The sequence below is a fragment of the Heliconius melpomene genome, chromosome 6, assembly GCF_056956725.1.
Source record: "Heliconius melpomene rosina isolate 202511_hmr_F chromosome 6, ASM5695672v1, whole genome shotgun sequence".
In the NCBI taxonomy this organism is placed as follows: domain Eukaryota; kingdom Metazoa; phylum Arthropoda; class Insecta; order Lepidoptera; family Nymphalidae; genus Heliconius; species Heliconius melpomene.
This window is the reverse complement of record NC_140394.1, coordinates 7,536,654-7,562,639: the sequence shown is the minus strand read 5'-3', so window position 1 is coordinate 7,562,639 and position 25,986 is coordinate 7,536,654. Positions and strand designations below refer to the sequence as shown.

Here is a 25,986-nt window from a genome sequence, read left to right as displayed (position 1 = left end):
AACTCCTAAAACAACGAACACGGTGTGCATTTACCATAAGGTTATATTTTACAAATTATAATGGTAACTACTTTTAATAGAGATATATACAAAATATTACATACATGAACTAAAACTACAAATATATTATTCCATTATTACCGTATTGCATCAATGAATGATACATAATTTGGTTAGGCATTTTGTTTTTTTTTTGTTGTCTGTGACAGTGGAAATCGAAATGTCAAAAATCAATTTGGAACTTGGAAATTGGAAGCGAGTTGTGCTTTATACATATTAAATATATTTGGAATAGAATATTTTATACTTTTTGGAGTTAAATAGTCCATAAAAGCAGTCAGTCATCATGCCGCGGATTATGATAAAAGGAGGCGTTTGGCGAAACACTGAGGTTTGTTAACAACATTTTAATTTGTAAATGATTTTGCTTGCATTTTATTACAAAATGTTCAAAATATACTATATATTTATTCCTAGGATGAAATTCTCAAAGCGGCGGTAATGAAATATGGAAAAAATCAGTGGTCCCGAATTGCTTCACTTTTACATAGAAAATCTGCAAAACAATGTAAAGCTAGATGGTATGAATGGTTGGATCCAAGCATTAAGAAGACAGAGTGGTCACGGGAAGAGGACGAAAAACTGTTACACCTGGCTAAACTCATGCCTACCCAATGGAGAACTATTGCCCCTATTATTGGACGTACGGCTGCTCAATGCTTGGAAAGATATGAATATTTATTGTAAGTTAACATATATAAAATTTATCCTTGTAATTGAACCCAAGGAATAATGCATAATAATTTTGAAAAATCTTTAAAGGGATCAAGCTCAAAAGAAAGAAGAGGGTGAGGATATGGGAGATGATCCCCGTAAACTTAAACCTGGTGAGATTGACCCAAATCCTGAGACGAAACCAGCTAGACCTGACCCTAAGGATATGGATGAAGATGGTAATAAAGTATTATACATATATATTTTCTTCTTTTACACATTGGCTTGCATATAGTAGTGAAGGCAAAAAGAACATAGTGATAAGAAATGTGTTAACAGAAAGAAGGAGTGTCATACTCTGCTTTCTGCCTAAATTGACATACTTGATATTGGTCTGGGGGATTGATGCTGTAATTGGTCTTCTAGAGTGATTATAACAAAAACCTTGGAAAGTAAGGAGTTGAATCCCTTAATACTAGGTTCCTTCTGCCTACTATACTATATGCAGGATACATAATATGAAGCTAAAATAAAAACACATATTTTTAAATATCTTTGCCATTTTAATAGAACTGGAAATGCTTTCTGAGGCCCGAGCCCGTTTAGCAAATACACAGGGAAAGAAAGCTAAAAGGAAAGCTCGAGAGAAACAATTAGAAGAGGCTCGTAGGCTTGCAGCATTGCAGAAGAGAAGAGAACTGAGTGCAGCTGGAATTTCAGTCCCTTTGAGGTAAAGTAAAAAAAACTATAGTCAGACATTGTCCCACTGTACCTTGGCTAAATGTTTTTATTTCTGATTGCAGAATGCAAATAATTTTTGCCATTCTTTCATCAGTCATTTGCTCAACATGCCCATACCATCTAAGTATGTTCTTCATTCTGTCCCTAAAATTCTGTTAGGAAAATCTTAAATAATTCAATTCTAAATTATTATTTGCAATACTACTATTCAGTTTCACACTGTGTCCTGCACACAACAGGGTAGGCAGAGGGAATATAATGTTAAAACACACATTTCTCCATTTTCCGCTGAATTCTGGAGCCATTCTGTGTTGACTGGCTGACATCAAACCGAAGAAATGAAAATATTAAATATTTCATTTCCTTGGGTGACTGGCACCTCAAATAATACTTTTTTAAGAATTTATAAATTTTATATAACTTCTGAATATCGGATTATTTAAAAAAAATGTACTAAGCACCTCAAAATATGATGATTGCATATTGATTTACTCATCACACCAAATATTACAGCAAATAATATAAGACATAAAGTTCTCTGTGGCACAGCAGCACAGCAGTTAACTGTAAATCTGATTTACATCCTGATATCTCTACCTATCCTGCTACATGCAGGGAAAAATATGAAGACATAATATATGACTGTATACTCTTATATGTTTTTAGGCGCAAACGTAAACGCGGTGTGGATTACAACTCTGAAATACCATTTGAAAAAAAACCAGCAGCAGGCTTCTATGACACTTCAACTGAAATTGTTGACCCTATGGCACCAGATTTCTCAAGACTAAGGCAACAACACCTCGATGGGGAATTACTTTCTGAGAAGGAAGAGGTACAAATATATCCATAAATTACGTCACACTATTTTCAATTTATGGGTTGTTGCTATGATAAGGGATCCCTATCCCCCGGAGGAAAACTGGCCCTTGTCACAATTAATGACATTATACTATTTATTACAGAGAGAACGCCGTAAAGACAAGCAGAAATTGAAGCAACGTAAGGAGAATGATGTTCCCCAAGCTATGCTGCAAGGTGATCAGCCAGCAAGGAAGCGCAGCAAGCTTGTATTGCCAGAGCCACAAGTTACAGATCAGGTTTGATTTTTTCAGGTTTACACTCATCTTGGGCATATAAAGATACTACAGTTTCTACTGTCTATTTGTCTTAAGACATTGGCTTTTTGAGCTCCCAGGCATTTATTCTATTTTTCCACACTTATAGTTTATAGTAAGTTGTCCAATACTTGAGAAGCTTATCTGTGATCGTACAGGAGTTGCAGCAAGTGGTGAAGTTGGGGCGCGCGTCGGAAGCGGCACGCGAGAGCGCGGGTGAGGCAGGCGCGGCCACGGACGCGCTGCTGGCGCACTACGCGCTCACGCCGGCGCCCGCCACCGCGCTGCGCACGCCCGCCGCGCACCCCAACCAGGACAGGTGAGGTGACCTACTACTGCTGAACCGTGAAAGTATAGTGGGTGACAATAGAACAACATGATGTAATATAGCCTTTTCTATAAATAGATTATCCAACACAAATATCTTTTCAATTTGAGCCAGTAGTCACTGCAATTAGCAATTTCAATCACACAATTTCTTGAGTTTTATAATATTATAGATAGATAGAGTATAGTATAGATCATTACAAAGATTACAACCTCATAAATTTACAGAATATTAATGGAAGCTCAAAATGTAATGGCATTAACCCACGTGGACACTCCACTCAAGGGTGGTCTGAACACTCCACTCCACGAGTCGGACTTCTCTGGAGCCTTGCCACAGAGTCAAGTTGTGGCAACACCTAATACTGTACTTGCTACACCATTCAGGTATAAAACATACATGATTTTCTATTATTACACTTGTAATGAATATTCGGTCTATTTCTGCTGATATCATTTAGAACATATTATATACATATTTAGTTGTAGTAAGATAATATATAAAATAAAATTAATTATTGATTCGTTTTTTTAATACCAATTTTAATCCTCTTAAAATTATTATAATAATTAGATATTTCTACTTTTGACTAAATATTTTTCGTTTTTTAATTATATAGTTTAGGTTTTTTTATTTATTATAATGTTTTGGTGACCCTAAGGTTTTTTTTTATTTCAATAGATCCACACGAAGTGAAGTATCGACTCCGGGCAGTTTTGCCACTCCTGGACATGGACCTGGTCAGACTGCGCTAGCGGTAATTGAATTTGTGTATTTATAAATTTTTGTTACTGTCGTTTAACACTATTTTTTACCTGCAGTTCATCTGCATTCACAAATTGAAACAATTATGAGATAGACTCTTCTCGTAGCGGGATGGGTAGAGGAAAATTAGTGTTAGTTTCTCGGGTAAATAAGAAGGGTAACATTTTTTTATTTTTATTTCAAACCAGTCCTTTCTAAGATTAGTGTATTCAATCAAATAGACTAGTAGAGGTTATTAGTGTTGAAGAGTTTTATTTTAAAAATTATTGTAAAAATAGTATTCGAAACCTTTCAGCTATAATATAAGTCTATTACATGCTTGTTGTTCATCTCCCATAATATTTAATATAATTTTTTTTTTATTAAAACCTTAAGTTGCATTTTCGTACTTAACATAAGACTGACGCTGACTATTAAAAAAACCGTATCAAAATCCGTTGCGTAGTTTTAAAGATCTAAGCATACCCTATGTATATAGGGACAGACAGCAGAAAGCAACTTTGTTTTATACTATGTAAAGCTAAACTAATCAGTAATGAGAAAAAAAGAGTTGTCAGTTTAAGTTTAATAACAAGTACACAAAATCCATCGACATCCACATTTGAGGACGATTTCGCATTATAACCTGATGGGAACACAATCCAATAGATTAACTATTTATATAGATATACACTAAAATAGTGTATGAATAAAATTGTATAGGGAAGTTCAGGGCACAGACATAATAAAAATTTTCATTCAGCAAGGTAAAAATAGTAAATATAAAGTGCCAATAATATTTTTAGAATTACAAAACAAATAGCTAACTATAAAAGAACTTTAAAATGTAGTCCCATTCATGATGAGTCTCTAGCACTGTTAAAATTCTTACATTGTACAATTTTTAATTATTTACATTTTTATTTTAGACACCCGGACTTAGGGACAAGCTCAGTATCAATCCAGAAGATAGATTGAGCACTGGTGATACACCGCAACAAAATAACCAGGTATAATTATGTAATTAATAAATTGAGGGTTTGTGTAGTTTGACTATTCATCAGAACAGCTTCATGTATCGTCATGTAAAAAAATTGATCACAGACTAACATCAGGTCAGGTGAAGCTAAATAAAGGCTTATGTTCACATCTTCAGGTGAAAGCGTCGGTGCGCACGGCGCTACAGGCGCTGCCGACGCCACGCAACGACTACGAGATAGTGGTGCCGGAGCACGAGGCGGAGGATGAGCCCGCTCCCGCGCCCGCACAAGAGGACCAGGCCGACCGCGACGCGCGTGCGGCTCATGAGGAGAACCAGCGACGTAAGCGCCATGTAGCGGGATGGGTAGAGGAAAATTAGTGTTAAAACAATCCGTTCTTCTCCTGAATTCCGTACCAGAGTGTAGAATAAAAATAAGTGTTTCTTGTGTGTGTACAATGTCTCGAAAATTTGGTGGAAAGTGGAGAACGGAAGGGTCTTGATGGAACGGAGTGTCTTTATACTAGATCCGTTATTATAGAGATGTGCTGGATATAGAGTAAAGCTATAATAAATAAATAAATATTTTGTTAGGCTTGGCAGCCCTAGCGCTACGTAGTACGGCAGTGGTGCGCGGCGTGGCGCGGCCGGCGGAGGTGGGGGCGGGAGCCCCGCGCACCGGGCCCCTCACGCCACTGCAGCGCGCCGAGGAGCTACTGAAAGCCGAGATGCTCACCATGCTGCATTACGACGCGCTGCACGATCCCCCTCCAGGTAATTTATAGATAAACGTGGCCTTGTATTTATTACATATACTCCGCGTCTCAAAGAAAGACCCTGCAGTTCGTCTAGAACGTCGCCTGTATTAGAGCCTGGTCAGCTGTACGCAGCTCCAGTTTACAGAGCAATTGCTGAAGGCGTAGAAGATAATATACATCATCTATTATCATCTAAGGCTTAAGCAGTTGCAGATGTTTTTTTTTTTTTTTTAAATACGACGATGTTTTATTTGTGAGAAAATTCGAACCAAATTAAATATCTTTTGTTCTTCCATGTGTATTTTGCCGTTGCTATTGTATCATTATAGTCGGCGTGGTGTGTATTTGAACTTGCAGGCGTAGACAAGAAGCGTGTGGTGCAGCAGCAGGCGGCGCACCTGGCGTACCTGGAAGCGCACCCCTACGAGCAGTTCTCGGCGGAGGAGCTGCGCGAAGCGCGAGAGGCGCTGGCGCGAGAAGCCGACACCGTGCGCGCCGGCATGGCGCACGGCGACCTCGGCCTCGACGCCTACACCTGCGTGTGGGAGGAGTGCCTGGCGCAGGTCGGCATATCTTCACACAACGCATACCTATACGCGAAATTACCATAACAGAATAAAGTTATCTATTTATACTTGAATTTTGTAGGCACCAAATGCAATTGGACTCTCTTTAAACGCGGCAATGACTTCTGAATAATTAGCTTTCACAAGCCAGTCAGAGTCCAGACTATAGGCGACGCTTGCAATCGTTAATCCTTCTCCCCAATCAATATGCTATACATTTAATTTCATTTTTATAAAAAAATATTGGTTTTCTACAGATAATTAAGCTAAGTGTTACAACTTCAATCTTTTTTGAATATATGATGGTATTAAAATTTTGTTTTTTTTTGTAGGTACTTTTCCTGCCTGGTCAAAATAGATATACGCGTGCTAATCTTGCAAGTAAAAAAGATCGACTTGAGTCTGCCGAGAAGAAACTAGAACAGAACAGAAGTCACATGGCGAAAGAAGCAAAAAAATGCTCGAAAATGGAAAAAAAATTGCGCGTGCTAACAGGTGTCTATATTTTTTTGATATTTATATAAGTCTAACTAATATGTGAATAATTTATAAAAGAGGATGCAGTGCTCCACTGACGGGTACCTAACAAAACATAGGCTGTTTGTGTAAAGAGCTTAGGAAAAGTGTTTTGGCGGGAGCGTACGAATGTTGACGCGAAAAGGGCTTAGTTTGTACGCGGGATTAGGATAGCGTTGGTTAACAACCGGAATAATATGTCACATAATAATGAATTAAAGTATAAAGTTCAATCGATCCTGTGTTCATTTTAGCAAGTAATAAAATAACTGTAATATTTTTCATGCATGTTAGGAATGAACACTCATTCCAATAAATGTTTATTAACATTATATGAACTATGTTTTAACGCCTCGTGATACCCACGCCGTAGACTGAGCCACTTGTTATGAGGATATGAGATTCCGATATGTATATATGTTTATAAATTATTCAATTGTCAAATTCAACTTCACATCAATTATTTTATCGTTTAGTGTGTAAATACCGCCAATAAAACTTTAATATTGCATGTTTTCGTAACTTTTTAAAAAAAACATTTTTCATAGGTGGTTATCAAAGTAGAACGGCATCTCTTATAAAGCAATTCCAAGAATTACAAGATCAGACTGAGCAAGCCAACTTGGAGTTATCGACGTTCAAATTTTTAGCTGAACAAGAAAAAGCTGCCATTCCAAGAAGAATAGAGGTAACACCAATATCGTTCACTAACGGACTATCGTAACTAAGTTCCCTCTGCCAAATTACATTTGTAACTTTATTTTTTTCTAAATCGCCAGTGTAAATTAAATCAGCTTCACACTATATCACGCACGCAGTAGGGTAGACAGAGGGAACCTAAGTTAAGACACTCCATTCCCTTCTTTCTGCCGAATTCTGAAAGCATTGAAAATAATAAATGTGAATAAATTTTTCTTCCTTAAGTGGGAATCGAACCCACGACCAGTCGCGTTTACAGTCAAATTTTGTGCCCCTGCCCCACGACTGACCTCACCAGTCACGTCACTGGTCTGACCAGCGTAAATAATAGACTAAATGTACATGTTTTATTCTTTACAGTCATTAACAGAAGATGTGAATCGCCAAACCGATCGTGAGAAACTCTTACAAAAACGGTATGCAGAATTACAAGCCGAGCTCGAAGACTTGCATAAAGGACGGCAGGCAAAGGAAGCTCCACCGAAACCTGTCGAAATGGAGTCTTAAATTATATTTTAAACAAAATGTTTTACTTCTAGTTAGTTAATGTTATATAATTTTGTCATGCTTTTCAGGAAAAAATGTAAGAGAAATAATAACACATTATAATTCTTTAGTTTTATTTATGGAACCACATAAACACATAATTACTGAAATTTCATAATTTAAAAAACAAAAAAAAGTTATAGAAACTTACTTGAAAACAGCTAACAAAAGTATATTATGTACTTTGTTATTTTTTTAATAATATACGTTTGTTTTTTCATTATTCATCATCACCTGTATAGATAGACTAATTACTACAACTAATATGATTTATCTCACATATCACAGTTTATTTAAATGTAGGCGCCATACAGATAGAAATTAACATTCAAAAATATTAATATGAGTTCCTTTAAAATACATAGTAGCACAATTAGAACAAATTATTTGGAAGTTAAAAGACGGGGCACAGCGTTTAACTATAAGCTTGATAGTTATGTGCTCGATTCCCGCATGGAGGAATGATTTAATTAATTATTAACATTAATTTCATTTCTTCGCTTTGGTAAAAAGAAAAAACGCGGCGTTAAGTCCCGCCACGAAGCAAGCAAATAGAATAAAGTGGAATTAACAGATTAATAACATATTTACAAAATATATCCATAAACAAGTAAGTATATTATATTCCCTATTTTAAAAGATAATAGTGACGAAACAATAAGTCATTGCTACTTCACTATAATCCTTTAGCTTTCATAAAACCCTTTTATTAAAGTAAAAAATAAATAAATATGATTTCGCGCGTATTTGTGTGAAACAGGGTGTCGGATATTTATTAGATACCAACTTTTAATTTAACGCACATGTTAACAATAAATATTAGATAAATACTTAAAAAGAATTCTATTATATGTACATTTTAAAACATATATTAAACATGATAATTCCTTAAATACTGTACAAAATCTAAGTTCCAGTTTAACATATTAATAAAATCACAAAAATATACAATCTGGAGCCGTCCTGGTGCAGCGGCGGCATTGTCTGACCATAAACGCAACGGTTGTAGGCTCGATATATTATTTTTATTTCTTCGCTGGCAACAAGCGAAACCACCGTCTCAAAGCTAGGTTCCCTTTGGTTGTCCTGTCTTAAAGCTAAGTTCCCTTTGACTGTCCTGTCTTTCTCGGGATATAGCAAAGAAAAAAATACTATACAATGTAACTACTGCTAGCTACTATCTTCAGAATCGCTTTCAATGACTGGTTTCTTAACTGTTTTAAATTTTCTTCTAAATATTGGACTGTCATTATTAATGTGGGAGATGGTTTTCTTTTGAGATCTTTTCACTTTTCTCCTTTCCTCCAATATCATTTCAGCTACTTCTAGTTCCGACATATCGTTCGCTTGAGTTAATCCAACGTGGGAGTCCACGCAAAAGCTATCCTGTAACAATGTTTTAAATGTGTGAATTTATAACAACAGTTAAAGATTTTTGACATTTTTAAGTGTAATTTCACATTTAGGAAAGAAAAATACTTAATTATAAAACGTATCAAAAATTCTCTTATAAACTGTCGAAATGTCGCCACGTCGAAATTCTTATATGCTTGTTTATTTATGTTGCTGGCATCTTTGTAACGAGATTTTTACAAATCTCCTCAAAGTCAAAGATACTGCTTAGAATCGTTTTATAGAATTAATATGTGAGTGTCTTATCATTAGGTTCCCAGATTATCTCTGCCTTCTCTGCTATGAGCGGGATAGTGTGAAGCTGAGAGAAATAAGAAAAAATTAGAACATACCATTTCGTACGTATCGTTATCTAACACAGTTTGAGAAAGGATCTCCCTTTTATTGAAGTTATCAGGTAATTGTGGGATTTTGAAAACGCCTTTGATTGGACTTCTGCAATAAAAATATTTATATGAACAAACATATTCAGTATTTCTTTATCGTTTTTCTACCATAACAAAAAATAAACAGATATATTTTATTGGCAGGTCTGTGTTTGGTATCGTAAAATATTAACTGAATGTTCAGTGTGACGAGACGGAACACGGTTGTGGATTCGATTCTTTTTCTGAGGAATTAATTATTTTTATTTCTCTATTCTGTGAAGACAAAGAGAGGCGTTGAGTTTATCTATTCAACACACAATGTCTCGAATATTAGCGCAAAACAGACAACGTAGTGTCTTAACAACAGCGTTGTCATCGTTGGTTGGTGTTGTTGTGGAGAAATTCTCCAAATAGAAAAAAATATTAAATAATCCATCGATCCCTTTAATGTGTGATAAATAGAAATACAAAAAAATATTTATGGTAAAACGTCACTAAACTTAAAATAATAAATTTTTGGTTTTTTTGTACCTAACGGCGTCTGGCAACGTTGATTATTTAGTGAAGTGTGAGGGTAATAAAAATAAAGAAATAATACAATTTAATACAGTTTATTAAAGTAATAATACAGTTTATTAAATTGTATTATTTCTAAGTGGTAGTTAAGTAATATAACAAATATTAAGTTTATATTTTATGATCCGTGTAATACCAGTTCTGAATTCACAACCTGTGTTTACAGTCAGACACTATGTGACAAAAATATGAATAGAAATGAAACAAAAAAGACTCACTTAATAGATTTCAAATAATGCGCTTGCATATCGTCGTCGTCCACTACGGCGCTGTCGTCGCATATAAACTCCGCAATACTCCCCGTACTGTCCTCTGACAGCTCGTCCGAACTAAAGGAAGCACCCGAAAGTTCCGCTTCAAGCTCTAGGAAATTACTGGTCTTCTGCTTTTTCTTCTTGAAATGAAAGAAATATTTATAATATCAGTCATACTTGTATATAAGGAGGCATTGCGTGTTGAGCGGCGGAACTTAACGCCACGTTTTGCCTCATCATCAGAACGACGAAATGAAAAATTAAATTTAAATAAATATTTCATTTCATCAAGCGAAGATGGAACCCACTCCTAGGTGATTTTACAGTCACGCTTTGTGCTTCTGCTTCTCCTCGACTGGCCTAACTCTATACTAGAATTACGAATACTCCCATACACGTACTATTGTATATTATTTTTTACTAATTCTACGTTTAATGGTGCTGAATAACGTTGGGAATAATTGTAATAAATCTCACCATATATCAATATAATTCTGGAATTTAACAATGTCAACTTACTTTTCTCATTTTATGATTAATAAGCCCATTATTTTGTGTAAGGGCTACCAGTCGTTTTTTGTGGGGCTCGTCGAAGTCGTCATCGCTGTCACTAAACGCCATCTTCCTTTTAGCGCCATTTATTGGAGTTAAAATATTTGTCAAATTATTTTTGGGTGTGAAATTACTGTCCCGACGATACAATTGCAATTTTGTTAGATTATTTTTGATGTTACAGTTAGTTTTATCATCAACAAGTATTTCTTCGACATTATTTCTATTTTCCTTTCCTGATTGAATTGAGGACTTAAACATAAAGTTAATTTGTGCGTTATTATTACCGAATGAATCGTTGTTAAATTTATTAGACGTGAGCGCGGCTAAAATTTTTTTTTGCAACGTCGTAGCTTCAGATTTCCCACTTGGTTCAAGTTTTTTATTGAAATATGGCGAATTTCCACTAGTTTCGTCTAGTTTTAATATTTTTGGTGTATGTTTATCCAAAGCGATGTTCATTTCTTTGTTTTCTAATTTAAGCATTTGTGTACTAATTTCGAAGTCGCTATCACTGTCGCTGTCGAGAATGATTAGACTTGTTTGTTGTTCCTCTTGCTCTTTTATTATCTCATTTGGTCCAGGTTTCTTATTAAAACATTGTGAATTTCCACTAGTGTTAATTTCATCTAGTTTTAAAGTTTTCGGTGTAGGTTTATACGAAACGACGTTAATTTCTTCGTTTTTTAATTTAAGCATTTGTGAATTAATTTCAGAGTCGCTATCATTTTCGCTGTGGAAAATGTTTACAGTTGTTTGTTTTAGCTCTTGCTCTTTTATTTTAGATTTTGATAAATCAAATGTATTCGAGATCCTTCTCTTATCACGTTGTGTCAACAGTATCGGTGAACAACTTCTTTCTTTCTCACATACTTGTGTTTCCTTTGTATCTTTATACTCATTAGATTCACTAGTAATATTATTTTTCGTCCTATTTATGAGATCTATAGTTTGAGTTATCGTAAGCATACTTTTAGAACTAATGCTCTGTGTAGTAGTCTCGTCAGACAGTTTTGATGTTTCTTTTTTGATTGGTGATAATGTATCTCGAGGTTTGATCATTTCTAACTTTCTAACACTTTTCGGTGTCGAGCTTTTGATATTTTTTTTAATGCTCAAATTAAACTTTCGCGATTGGGAACAAAGTATTGGAGATGTTGGTATGTCTTTACTTTTTATAAATCTACCAGAAAGTATCGACGGGCTTGTTGGATAGACTATAACATCTTCCGACTGTTTTTGTTCAGTCCCTTTAAATTCCATAGGTTTAGTTACCTCACTTTGTGGTTTTTTAGGAGATTCTGTATCTGAATCTTCGAACAAATCTTCGATACTGTTAAGATTAAAGAATTCTAGATCTTCTTTGTCATTATCAGTGTCATTGTTTAAGATAGGCTTTTTAGTATCAACTTCAAAAACATCTTGCGAGCTACTATCAGCAAATATATCTTCTATATCACCTAGATCGAAATTAGCATCTTTTCCATTAGTATTCGTATTTTGTTTATTTTCGTCAATATCTGATATAAAAGGATCGCGTAATTTTGAACTTTCAGGAATACTAATTATTTTACTACTATTTTGATTTTTATTAACCTGTACGTTGCTTATACTTTCTGTTTCTCTCAAATTAGATAATTTTGAATCGAATTCAATAATTTCGTTGTTAATATCATCAGAGAATAATTCATCTAAATCAAAATTAAATTCTTCATTGTCATTAATGTCGCTGTTACGTTTCTCTTCTTGTATTACCATACATAAATTTGGATTTGAATTTTTTGTCTCTTTATCACTATTATTTTGACTACTTGTAATATTATTAACATATTCGAGTAAATTACTTGTAGATAAGTTATCAATTAGGGAAATATCTGGTAAAGGCTCTTTATGGGTCGGCAAATGTAAGGGTAAGGCAGTTCTATCATCTCTCATATTTTGTATGATTTTACAATCACATACATTTACACACAACCAACACGTACTTTTAACAATTTTATTCTCAACATTTAAATCTACAAATAAATTTATAAGTTTCGTAGAAATTTTACTATCATTAGAAATGCCTAATTCTTTTATAACTTTAGTGTAGTTTTTGGTTGATGTCGTCACTGTACTGAACATGGCTCTAATATCACCATCTCTTTTTCCGGGCGATTTATTAGTCGGTTTGATTTTTTTCTTGTTTTGTTGACGTTTTATTGGAGACGCGAATACATTAGGAGTTAGCGATTCTTGAGACGATACTGAAAACGAAAATTTAAGTTAAGATGAAGCCATCGTGGAGCAGGAGTACAAGCGTATGATTGTGTACGCGACGGTTATGGGTTCGATCCCACTCAGAGGAATGAAATATTAAATATTTTTACCCTGGTAAACGGCGGCGTTGAGTTCCGCAACTTAACACGCAATTCCTTGAGAATTCGCAGAAACTATAGAACGGAAGTCTTGTAATGGGAACGGAATATCTAAACATTAGGTTCCCAGGTTCCCTCTGCCTACACTGCCGAAGCTAAACAAATGATTAAATTTTTTAGTATGTGTGTAATGTGTAATGGAATTTTGAGAAATATTTTTTTTACCCAATTTCTTTTTTCAAAAAGGAGGAGGTTATATTTTCATTAACTGTATTTTGTACTCTTTGTTAATATAACGCGAAGACTAACTTAAATCCATCTAGGAATTTTATAATTTAAATTATATGTTATTATTTATTGTAAATTTAAAAAAGTCTTAATTACTTACACAAGTAAATGAATTATATTATAAACATTATAATGCATTTTAGTAGTAACAACATTAACTAACCAGGTGTCTCGGTTAAACGTGGTGTATCTTTCTTAGTCCAATTATATTGAAGTAAATGAACTAATATTTGAGTATCAGATGAATGTCCAATATTCATAGTTGCTTGCAAATTTCTTTGACGGTCCAACCAGGTAGATAGATTTATAAGGCCATCACTACCAAAAGATTTTAAATTATCTGAAAAAAAAATATTCAATAATGTTACTTAGATAAATATAAAATTGTATATTGTATGTGTAATTGTATACGTTTTTTCACAAATATGTGTGAAAATCGACCCCAGGGCCTCTTTATTGACAACCTTTAAAACCCAAAGAATCATAAGCTATATCATATTATTTTATCAAATAAAATTTTTACAACCAACGACAACCAAACATTACTTCCAGATTTAAAGCATTAATTGCACAATACTAACAAAAAAACCAAATATTTACACCAGTTTATTATTTGTCACTCAGAAAGTCTATATTATTCTAATAGTTAGAGTATTTATAAAAAATAAAATACTTCCATCCTCTTTATTTACTCCAGATTATCTATACTATAATATTATAATATACAAACAAACCCTTTAGTAAAATTTATTATCATAAAACTAAAGAGTTTAGTTGAATACTTTTTTTTCAAGAACTACTAGTCCTAAATGAGAAATTATCAAAAAAGTTATTATTTAAATAAAATGAAAACATTTTTACGCAATTACTTACCAGTATTCATAGCCCAATGATTAGGCTTAGAAAAAAACTCACACTGTCTGTATCCTTGCGGGTATAAACTCTCAAACTCTGCTTTAGATATAAAATATTCTGTCTTATTTGAACTGGGCATTTTATCTACCAACATTGATCTTAAATCCTTTTGTCCCTTAAATTTTTTTAGGTATTAATTATTTGTTTATTATTAATTTACATAAGTTTTCTTGACATATAATTTATAAAACTTAATTTACAGTACATAGAACATAAATTTACAATCATCGCGTTTAAATTCTTAGTTTACAATCATTTTTATGCATTTAAAATGTCCATTTAATAATAAAACTTCGAAAATGTATTTTGTTCAGTTATTAAATGATAATAGTTATTCAAAACCGACATTATTAAGTATTTACTTTTTTAGCTTTATCCATGTTATCTTTTTTATTAACAGTTATGTACATCTTGTGGCATTCCGGGAAGGGCCCTCTTGGAATCATCCGAGGATTATTCTTGAATAAATTTTTTTCTACTTCTTTAGATTTTAATACGTTATTATTGAGGCCATCTCTTTGTCTCATACTGTCTAGTAAAATCTGTAATAAAAATACTATTTTAATTTCAAGTCATCCTATAGTCTATTTAAATTTCAAATCATAGTAGTTTCAACATCCTGCATATGGTGCATACAAGTTAGGGCAGATGGTACTTAGCGTTAAGACACTTCGTCTCCCACGTATGGTACCAGTTTTCGAGATATTGTATGTAGTAGAGTCTTTCTAGTAAAGAGCTTGTCTTGTTGAGAGCAAGGATAGAGAAAAGGTTGTCTTTAAGATGATATTGTTAATAGAAAACGAAACCAATTCAGATAAGTAAATAAATAATTGCGTTTAAGGTCCGAAATTACTGGTATTTTAATATAAATAATTAGAACCTGATGTTCTCTGCCCTCCGTGACCAGTATGTAAACTTGGCCACCGCGAGAGCGCCCCGTTCGCCCACATCTGCAATTAATAAATAATGTTATATTTAAATCTATTTTTATTGGAGTTTCACTGAACATTTCCTTCCACCACCGAATTTACGACAATGTGCAGAAATCAACGCTGTAAAGGTTCTGACGGTAAAGGCGACAGTATTATTTAGGAATTAGGATTATGTAGGTTCTTTGCTCTGATAACAAGAGAAAGTGCGTCGTTCTACCACTCGAACGAACAGAAAATACAAAGGTGAGAAACAGAATGTTTTAACACTTGGTTATATTCTCCTATTCTAAACTCAGCATAAAAATAAAAACAAAACTTTAATAAAATATCAAAAATCATTGGCACAAACGTACCTCTGCACGAGCCGTATGGGCGACCTCGTGGACACATCGAAGCACAGAATAAGATCGACTTGCCCCACGTCGAGCCCCTCCTCCGCCACGCACGTGCACACGAGCGCGTTGTACGCACCCGCACGGAACCCACGAAGCGCGCGCGCCTGCCCGCGCTGGGTGCTAGCTTTCTCTTTACCTAAGTATTTTTATAAATTCAAACTGTATCTAAAGTAGGCAGAGAAAATCCGGGAACCTAGTGTTAAGACACTGAATTACCCACTTTCCGTCAAATTCTCGAGGTATTGAGTGACGGAATGGTTTCTGTCACTCAATACCTCGAGAATTTGGCGGTTTCTTTGCTTCATCAGACCTACAGACCCTGTTATATAGTATTATTTACAGTGCTATTAGCGTATTACTTCCATAGTAATTTTTATAAAAAATATTAATTCCAATAATCGTGACCTATAATATAACCTTTTTCTTTTTTTACATACATTGCTCATTATTTAAGACATTGCAAGGTGACTGATGGAACTTGACGCCGTGCTATCTAAATTTATCTTCCAATTTTAAAGTAATCGAATCACAAATTTAAAGGTTTACTTATTTCATGATAGATCTCTAGTGAATAAATTATATAAATAGTAATGAAAAGGATTCTATTACTATTGGAGAGCATGTATCGATTTTGTTTTATGTTATTTAAAATAAAATAAAATAAGAAATAGTGATTAATGCTTACCAGAAACACCTTGTCCCACAAACATCTGCGGTAATATTAGAGGTCGACACTGCAACAGTAAGCAGTGCACGAGATTTACACTCTCACGATACTCACAAAATACTGAAAATATATAAATATACGGTGAATAATATTTTAAATATATGAATAAACTAGGTGATGGTTTCTATATAATAAATATAATTATATAAAATATAACAAAAGTATAGTAGTATTTAACTGAACGCAGTTGTAAGTTCTATCCTACTCAGGGCAAGATTGAAGAATATCCTTGGTTTTGTAATAATTTTTCAGGCCAAAGATCTCAGCTGGAATTTGAGACACTACGTGTGGAGTGATACGACTTGAAACCGCAAAAGTTATAGATCTTATTAAAGCAGATAATATAATATTTATTTCTAATTGATAACTGAAGGTAATATTTATTTAAATTTATATTTCCATTTCTTCGCTCTGGTATCGAGGCAAATTGCGGCGTTGAATTCTGCCATTCAACACGCAATGCCTCCAGAATTCGGCAGAAAGTGGGGAACGGAGTGTCTTAACACAAGATTTTCTCTGCCCACTCTGCTGTGTGCGCGATACAGCGTGAAGTTGATTTTTGATTTCTAACTTCGAATCCACAACCATCGTGTTTACAGTCAGACACAGTTCCACTGCGCCAAGAAGACATTTGTGTTTAAAAAGATTTCAAGGTAGAAATTATAAATAAAATATTATTCATATTTTATATTATTGACCTACCTATTGCTTTAGTTTCTTCGCCCTTTAGCTTAGCTTCATTGAAGTGTTGTAACATGATTTCTTTCAATTTATCAAATTTTGGATGTCCAAATGACAAATTCTTTGGTATCTAAAAATATAAATACAATTACTTTAGTTACAATGAAAATATTTATATAGGGGTGAAATCCTGAAGTATCCGATTTTTTTGGAAAAAATCAGAAATTCCCAAATATCTGCTAAACTACAAAATATACCAAGGTAGGTAGGGGATCTATAGACCACCGTTAAGCAGTAAAATAAAATCTTTCTCTTCACTTATAACTTTAACTATAAAAATTACTCATATACTAATACAAAGTATAGGGAATATTTTTAAAAAAAATGACTAAGAAAAACCTATAATACAACTTACTTCAGGTATTGTCCCATCTGGTAAAATACTTTTGTCTAAGGAAAGAGGATTGATTCCTAAATCACTTCTCAATTTTTCTAGAAACGCCATAAGTCTCTGATCGGATTGAATCCAAGACTTTTCTGGGTGTTCATCAAAAAAATTCAAAAACACCCTTGACCCATGTTTCACAAGTAATTCCAGTCCGTGAAATAATGATATTAGAAATGTGAAGTCCTTCATTATGTAATTGTGTTTTGGATGTCTATGAAATACAAAGATATAGAATGTTTCATAAATAATATTAATAGATATATACCGTTTACTCTTAAACTGAATTTACAAATACATACAAATAGGTACCTACAATAACAAAAAATATAACAAGGGTGTGAAAAGAAATAATAAACCTTTGTACAAGGTTTCTACCCTAATAAATAGGAAAAGTACATAAAAAATATTAATCTAATATGGTGTGAATATTTAATGTATGAAGCTGTGTATTAAAATATAAAGTATTTGTTCACAATTTTTAAAATATTTATAAACAAAATCTATTTACCTGGCACCTCGCTCCCTACTTTGAAATTCTTTGTACATCATGACTATCCTCCCTTTGGAGAGATTTCCGACATTTTGAGGTAATATGTTCAACTGCTTTAAATTCCTCGCATATACATCTAAAATCTATAACGTAAGTTAATAAGGAATATTATTTATTCCTTTTCAGGTTTCCATTTTTTTTCGTATACCCACCCCCCACCAATATTTTTATATTATTATTAGGAGATTTTTTAGCTTCACAATGTATCGTGCACATAGCAACACAGCTGTCGTGATTAGGGGTTGATGGTCAATTAATATTAAGAGTAATCATTTTATGCGTAAATAATATATTTTTTATAATAATTTAGTCTTACCTCAACATACTGTTGCCTTAAATTATTGAGTTGGGGACCAAGTTCAACTATAATTGTATTTATTTTACGAGAATGACTATATGGTTCGACATCTGAACTTGTTTCTGTTCGCAACTCTAAATGAGCTATGTTTAAATTTCTGACAACCTGAAACAAAAGGAACAAAATATTAGCTTTTTTATCCTAGGATTTTTTAACTTCATGCTGTCTAATCCACATGGCAGGCTAGGAAGATGGAATTTGCATAGCTAGTGGTTAGACACTCCGTTCCATATAAAGACACTACAGTTCTGAGTTTACTACTTTATTCTTGGCTTCGGTAAACGAGGTGTGTTACGTTTGTATTTTGTTTTTCAACTTTATTACCTAAAGTAAAGAATAAATAAAATGATTAAGTTAAGAATGAATTTTCAAAAAAAGTTTTACGTCACTAATATTAGCAAAACATTCGCTAACATTTTGCGAATCTATACTAATATAATAAAGCGGAAGAGTTTGTTTGTTTGTTTGTTTGTTTGTTTGTTTGTTTGAACGCTAAGATCTCTGGATCTACTGGATCGATTTACTTTGTTTTTGTTTTGTATGAAAGCTGCATTCTTCAGAAGTGCTATAGGCTATATAATATAACATTACACATATAAACTAATAAATTAAAATACTTTCTAATTTGACATGCAATTTATTCTGCCATGTTAATAACAACCGTCGTCGCTACGCGACCGCGTTCGTTACCGCGTCATTTTGATATTCATCCTTATGAAAATAAATATAATAGTCACTTTTAGCATTTCATCTAGATTGAAATTATATTTCTATAGAAATTATATTCTTATATTTCAAGCAGGCGTAGCCGCGTCCGGGTCCGCTAGTATACAATAATATGCGAATATTTCCGAATACAAATACGAATGCGAATGTTCGTTACATCACTAAACCATAGTATTCACGATCTAGTGCTGTTCCATCATGCCACAAGGTAATATTATATTCATAATATTAATACACAGAATTCTTTACAAAGCAAATAAGTGTCAAAAAACTATATTATATAAACTTTCATCAGTATTAGGTACAAGTGATATTGAAGCTGTGCAACTGCACCACAACAGCCTCTGTGGCCATAATGAATTATTTACAATCAATATAAATATAAAACTTACAGTAATAACATCATCAACTTTACTTCCTGGAGTGGCTGATAAAGCAAGCACTCTATAACATGAATGTCCCATTTCATTTAATGTATTTATAATTTGGCAATATGCATAATTTCCTCTAGCTTTGTGTGCTTCATCTATCACTAGGCACCTTATTTCTTTCCCTGGACATATTCCTGATTTGATGTCATTATAAATCACTTGGGGTGTAGCAAAGAAAACTCTCTTTGTTTCCCATTGTGTTCTTCTTGTATTAACCTGCATATGACCTATAAATGAATAGATTTATTAATAAATATAAAAATTTATTCGATCGATCGATTAATAAATATAAAGAATCATTTAAGCAAACAATTTCTTTTTGAATTCTAGTTGTATTAGAATTTATTGTTATTATTGATCACCTGTCATTTCCACAGTATCTGCGGGTGGTATTGCTACAATATTGTAACAAGCATTAATTTGTTGGGCAACTAGTGGTTTAGTGGGAGCTGTAAAAATAATTTTACCCACAGGATACCAGCGATAAAAGTTATACATTATCACTGCTGCAATGAAAGTCTTTCCCAATCCAGTTGGTAGACTCACCTATAAAGTAAAAATTTAAAATTTATATAATACATGTTATTATTTATTTATATTAATATTGTTTTTTATTATAAAGTAGCAAACTTAAAGAAATTGTACATAGATGTACAGAATAGTGAACAATTGTAGCTGTCCTGAAGTTAAGCTTTTGAACTTATGTTCTTTGTTCACTCAGGAAGAAAATATTCAAATGTAAAAAACTTTAAAATTAAATCTGCACAGTCAACTACCGCTAACTACTCAAGTTAGCGGACCCCTGGACTTGTTTTACCATATTGTATATACAAATCTATATAAATATATTAATTGACTTACAAGTGTGTTTTTCAAAATAGCTGCCTTTATTATATTGAACTGATAATCTCTTATAGGATAATTTGTGGGATAAATCCATGTTCTTCCAGTCAAAGTATCAAAACCACTAATCTCTTTGTCACTGCATAGGGCACTAGAAATTAGAAATAAAATATACTAATGTAGAATAAAAAAATAAATCTCAATATGATATATTTTATTATTATGATTAGTCTTTTTTTACCTCACATTTAGGTTGATACAACTAGTATTTAAATTATCGCCCCTAAAACTTGAGTTTGCGAAATTTGCCGCCAAAGTTGAATCGTCAAATATATCGCTATCCATAAATTCATCATGCACTATTTTTGAATTATCCATCTTAAACAAAGCATTTTAGAAATGGACTTATCTAATATTTAGATATTCTATACTTAAATGTACTTCCATGATTACAAAAATATGACTATAAAAATAAGAAAAGGTCTTTATATTATTCCATGATTATATTATAGCACGACAATTTTGCAACTATAGGTGCTTATTTGGAATATTTAATATTTTTACTTGTTTTATATTTATTTTTTATACAATACATTACAAAAATACAAATTTGTTTTATATTAAATGTCAAATCATCAAATGTCAAAAAGATGAAGTTGTACTTGAAGCCCACAACTTGTCTAGTTGTGTAGTTGCTAGTATATGTTCCTTGTTTAGTTGTTTACATGATTAATATTTAATATTACCTAAATTAAAAATAAGCAGTATATAAAACCAATATACAATATTCGAGGTATTTCTTTAAAAAGTTTAACATTATTACGTAAATACACGGTAATGTAATATTTTTTTGTGACTTACCGTACCAACTACTGTGATCTGTTTAATAATGCTTCATTCTGGTCGGAACATGTTCCTGGACAACGTTTCTAAACGACTGTTCCAGAACAGTTCTAACTAGACAAATTTAACTGTTCCAGAAAAGGAATAAGTCATTGTAATTTGTAAATTGAAAGCAATTCTGTTCCGAATATTCATTTTATTCACACGTGTTAACTGTTCTTAAGCCATTCCACTTATTTCATATTTTCTTTAGAGTTTTAAGCTGTTTGGTTCCGACCATTTCAACGACCGACATTAACTCACATTTTAATCCTTTTTATTAATCTCATTATTATTTTTAGCATCAAGCTGTTTCTTATTCCGCATCAATTACTTCGCCAATATCACGTTTTAACGGGAACACACCAAGTTGTATCTGTTGTATGATTAAAAAGAAATAATGTAACGCAATAGGACAATGGATGGTAACTAAATATCCAGTTAAAAATTGCCTTCACTTATAAAAAAGAAAACTTAAATCATTAATTATCGACATAACATCAAGGATTAGTTATAAGAAATATATAATGAAAAGATGTATCCAAAATTATAATTGCAAACATTAAGAAACATTCAAAATTAAAGGGACCTGGCCTACTGAGTACTGACTAGTTAATCTGTGCCTCCATTTGACGTTTGCATTTAAAAAATTGAATTTGAAGTTTTAAATTGAAGTAATATTTTTGAAATAGAATTTTAATTTTTTACATTTTTGGCGAATTTTTTGCCTTTTTAGTTCTTAATTATAATACTTAAAGTTTATTTTTTTAAGTTTACAGTAATGATTATTAATATACACATGCCTTGAAAGAAATATATTTATTTAAATGAAATATTTCCTTTTAAAATAATAATAGTAACAATTGGCTTGTAAATACATTTAAAATATGGAATTAGAAGATGGCTTAGACGATTTATTAGCAGATATAAATGAACCAACGTCTCCGAAAAAAATAAAAAATGAAACAGAAACATTGGACCAGCCAGGTGTTTAATTTGTTGTTTTAAATGTTAAGATGCTAAGTAACTGTTTTTATTAATAATTCAATATGCATAATTGAATTGAGGTACTAGTAATTGAAAAAATTATGTAAATGTATTTCAATTATTATTTACAGTTTATATAATTATAATGTTATTGTTTACAAATTATACAATTATAAATTATCAGTTGTGACACAGGGGCACAGTCTGTGACTCTAAATGCAACGGATTATGAATTCGATCCCTACTCGAGGAAATGAAATATTTATTTAAATTTATATTTTGATTTTGTTGTTCTGGTGTCGAGACAAAACACCACTTTCTCCACATAATGCCTCCAGAATTTGGTGGAAAATGTGGAATAGTGTCTTAACAATAGGTTCCCACTGTCTACCCTAGTGTATGTGGGATACTGAAAAAAACTGATTATAGTATATCATCTTTGATTATTATCCCTTTTGAAAATGATACTTTTAAACTAACAAAGATCGAAAAACACTATCAGTAGTAGAAAGATGATCATGAAATGTAATTTTACTTTAATGATGAGCAACTCTCAGAATAAGTTGTTTCTAATAAATGATAACATTTACAGGAACATCAAAACCCTCAGTATCTAAGACACATTGCGTTTTAGTAAATAAAAAACAGGTATTAAATTCATTTCTAAAGTTATTACTGTTATTATATTGCTGTAAATTAATTCCATTGTACTGCCTGTCTGTAAATGTGACAGTTGTAAGTCTGATTCCCACTCGGCAGAGCAAATATCTTTCATTTTCTTGGTAACAAGATAAAGTATTGAGTCCTACCACTCAATAAACAATGTCTCAAAAATTGGATTAAAAGTGGAGTCACTCAGTCTCTCTTTTTTTGTCTCTCTGTTTTCTTTGCTATGGAATGCAGTACAAAGCTAAAAAAAAATCAGTTATATATTAATATTTTTTCAGCGTGGAAATCCATTACTTAAGTTTATTAAAAGTGTACCTTGGGAATATGATGATATAATACCAGATTATGAAATAGGAAAAACAATATCTATACTCTTTCTGTCAGTTAGATATCATAACTTAAATCCTGATTATATAAATAATAGGTTGAAGGAACTAGGCAAGAAATATGAACTTAGAGTGCTTCTACTGCAGGTAATGGAGTTATTGACTTTAAATTACATAACTTATTTATTTCTAATGACCTGTCTTAATATTGATTGGATTGTTTCATCTTTAATCATCAAAATAATGATATTTTTTCTTATTTTATTCTATATTACCAGAATGTATGTCAAGAACCATTTTCTAGTTTCTACCTGAGTTTCAGACATTGTGTGGCGGAACTCTATGACACACTTTAAGAAAGAATTAGGTTCCATTTGTCTACCTACTTTTAAATATCAAACAAAAGTGTGAAGCTAAAACAAAGTTAAATAATTGCAGATAGATTTGAAAGATCCTCATTCAGTATTAAAAAATTTAACAAGAATATGTCTCCTCACTGATATGACTCTTATGTTGGCGTGGAGTCCTGAGGAATCTGCGAAAATTATAGAAAATTATAAAATATTTGAGAATAAGCCACCTGATAAAATAATGGAAAAGATTGAAAATGACCCTCATCAGAAGGTTTGTTCTTATTTAATAAAAAAATTAGTCAAACATAAGTAAATCTAAAAGATTTTAGTGTACATTATAACTACTAATGATTTCTAGTATTTTTAAATATTTGTTATGATAAATGAATTTTAATATTATCACATAAACAGGTTCACACACAGTAAGAACTGAGTGCCAAACACTATGTTCCACTATATAACTAACCAGAAACACTGTTGTTTGAGTGGTACTTAACCTTGCACTTTGTTTTGCTAAAGCAATAAAAAAGGGAAAAAGAGTCCACCGAGTAAGTATCAAACCCACAACCATCGTTTTTTATGCTCAGATGTTTTCACACTCTACTATAATGGTATCTAGATTCGTAAATCTTTTTTTTTACTTTACATATCCTGCATAAAGCAGGGTTGCATACCCTAAGAGACTGTCCCCAATGCCCTTCCTAATTTCCGAGAATATGGACCATGGCGAAACTCAAAACCACTTTTTATCTAAATTAAACATATTTGTCTAGTATTTTAAATTTATATTTAAAAATAATTTAAAATAACATGAATTACAAAAAGCATTTTTTTAATATTTTTAGATAGTTAATGCCTTGTCGTCTATTAAGCCAGTGAACAAAACTGATGCAATGACACTTATCACTAAGTTTGGTACATTAGAGAATATTATAAAATCTTCCCAAAGTAAGCTTGCCGAATGCCCTGGATTTGGTGATACTAAAGCAAAAAAACTTTATAAAGCTCTACATGAGCCATTTTTAAAAAGAAATAATTTAAGCAAAAAAGATGAATTTGAAGATAATTTTAACATGGAAGATATGGAAAAACTTGAAAATGAAAATAGAAATCAGGATAATATGTAGTTAGTTATGTGCTTGTATTGTAATTATTATTTATTTTGAATTAAAATCATTTTTTATATATATATCCTCACGTTTTCCCTCACGTTTTTTTTTCAATTTCACGCTGCATCCCACATTTAGGAGAGCAAGAGAGGCAAATAGAGAGTGTGTTAAAACACTCCGTTTCTCCGTTTCTCTGCCTACCGGATACAGCGTGAAGCTGATTTTTTCTAACAAATAAACTAATATTTTTTTCATTCTGAAATCATCGTATCAAGTAATTATATTATTTATTTTTTCATCTTGTTATGTGGAAATAGTTACGTTTATTTCTTTAACTTACTTACCTATTCATAATCGTAATCAATATATATTTAGACCAAGCGTCCAAGCCCAATGTCAAATAAACTCCAAAACAATTTAATACTATCTTAACTATATCTTTATATTAAAAGACGCTCAAATTTCAAATGTAACTGATATACTGAGACCACTCGTGGCACAAGAGCACGAGCAAGTGACTGTAGATGCGATAGGCTGTGGGTTCAAATCCCACTCGAGGAAATCAAAAGAGCGGAGTGTCTTAACACTAGAGTCCCTTGCCTACCCTGCTACATGAGGGATACAGCTGAAGTTAAGCATGAAGCTGAAAAAAAGAGCACTGCTAATCTAAAACAATTTCATACATACATAATAAAAGGTGCTCAAATTTCAAATGTACTTAACTGAATATAATCAAGAGTGATAAGGTTTACTTAAGATAAAAGATCGTCCGAGAGTGTTCTTACGTACACACTTTCATGTTCTTCTTCAAAATATTATATTTGTGAAGGCTTGCTTTAGTTTAGAGTCTTTGGTGCGACGCGCGGGGCCTAACCGTCTAAATACAACATAATATCAACATTCAACAGCGTTAAACCGGCTTCGACGCTGGCTGGACGTACTTATGCCTCGCCTCGCGATGACGATAACGAAAAGATCGTTATTACAGTAAATTCAAAATTTTATGTGTATTCGCTTAGTTATTTAAATTATTTATTAGAAAATAATAATAATAATAAGTTTTATATTATTTTAGTTAAGTTTTAATTAAAATAAAAAATATTTGTGAAAAGTGTATGAATTTTTTTTTACTTATAA

At 32.5% G+C, this 25,986-nt stretch overlaps 3 protein-coding genes across 5 annotated transcripts; 2 read left to right on the top strand and 1 right to left on the bottom strand.

Moving 5' to 3' along the window:
* Positions 1 to 209: 209 nt before the first annotated feature.
* On the top strand, positions 210 to 7,772 carry Cdc5 (cell division cycle protein 21). Its single transcript, XM_085186340.1, has 16 exons — positions 210 to 391; positions 478 to 743; positions 823 to 953; positions 1,285 to 1,444; positions 2,122 to 2,290; positions 2,421 to 2,555; positions 2,732 to 2,892; positions 3,129 to 3,287; positions 3,583 to 3,658; positions 4,575 to 4,655; positions 4,802 to 4,967; positions 5,219 to 5,398; positions 5,740 to 5,945; positions 6,281 to 6,443; positions 7,013 to 7,152; positions 7,524 to 7,772. Exons 1-16 carry the CDS (start codon positions 347 to 349, stop codon positions 7,668 to 7,670), a joined length of 2,385 nt encoding a protein of 794 aa, XP_085042466.1. The 5' UTR covers positions 210 to 346; the 3' UTR covers positions 7,671 to 7,772.
* Fancm (FA complementation group M) lies at positions 7,770 to 21,167 on the bottom strand. Of its 2 annotated transcripts, none has more exons than XM_085186327.1 (18): positions 20,765 to 21,167; positions 20,542 to 20,674; positions 20,043 to 20,226; positions 19,642 to 19,907; positions 18,482 to 18,628; positions 18,124 to 18,248; positions 17,583 to 17,826; positions 17,189 to 17,297; positions 16,445 to 16,546; positions 15,718 to 15,895; positions 15,313 to 15,382; positions 14,795 to 14,974; positions 14,391 to 14,547; positions 13,681 to 13,857; positions 10,840 to 13,118; positions 10,285 to 10,460; positions 9,455 to 9,557; positions 7,770 to 9,095 (listed from the first exon to the last, which is right to left on the bottom strand). In XM_085186327.1, exons 1-18 carry the CDS (start codon positions 20,899 to 20,901, stop codon positions 8,880 to 8,882), a joined length of 4,983 nt encoding a protein of 1,660 aa, XP_085042453.1. In that variant the 5' UTR covers positions 20,902 to 21,167; the 3' UTR covers positions 7,770 to 8,879. The 2 variants fall into 2 exon arrangements, with proteins under 2 accessions (XP_085042453.1, XP_085042454.1); XM_085186328.1 differs by having other exon boundaries at positions 10,285 to 10,457.
* A 606-nt stretch (positions 21,168 to 21,773) lies between these two features.
* Positions 21,774 to 25,961, top strand: Ercc1 (DNA excision repair protein Ercc1). 2 transcript variants are annotated; one of them, XM_085186347.1, is made up of 6 exons: positions 21,774 to 22,079; positions 22,178 to 22,392; positions 22,985 to 23,040; positions 23,340 to 23,534; positions 23,826 to 24,011; positions 24,586 to 25,961. In XM_085186347.1, exons 2-6 carry the CDS (start codon positions 22,293 to 22,295, stop codon positions 24,865 to 24,867), a joined length of 819 nt encoding a protein of 272 aa, XP_085042473.1. In that variant the 5' UTR covers positions 21,774 to 22,079; positions 22,178 to 22,292; the 3' UTR covers positions 24,868 to 25,961. The 2 variants fall into 2 exon arrangements, with proteins under 2 accessions (XP_085042473.1, XP_085042472.1); XM_085186346.1 differs by lacking the exon at positions 21,774 to 22,079 and having other exon boundaries at positions 22,088 to 22,392.
* Positions 25,962 to 25,986: the final 25 nt, after the last annotated feature.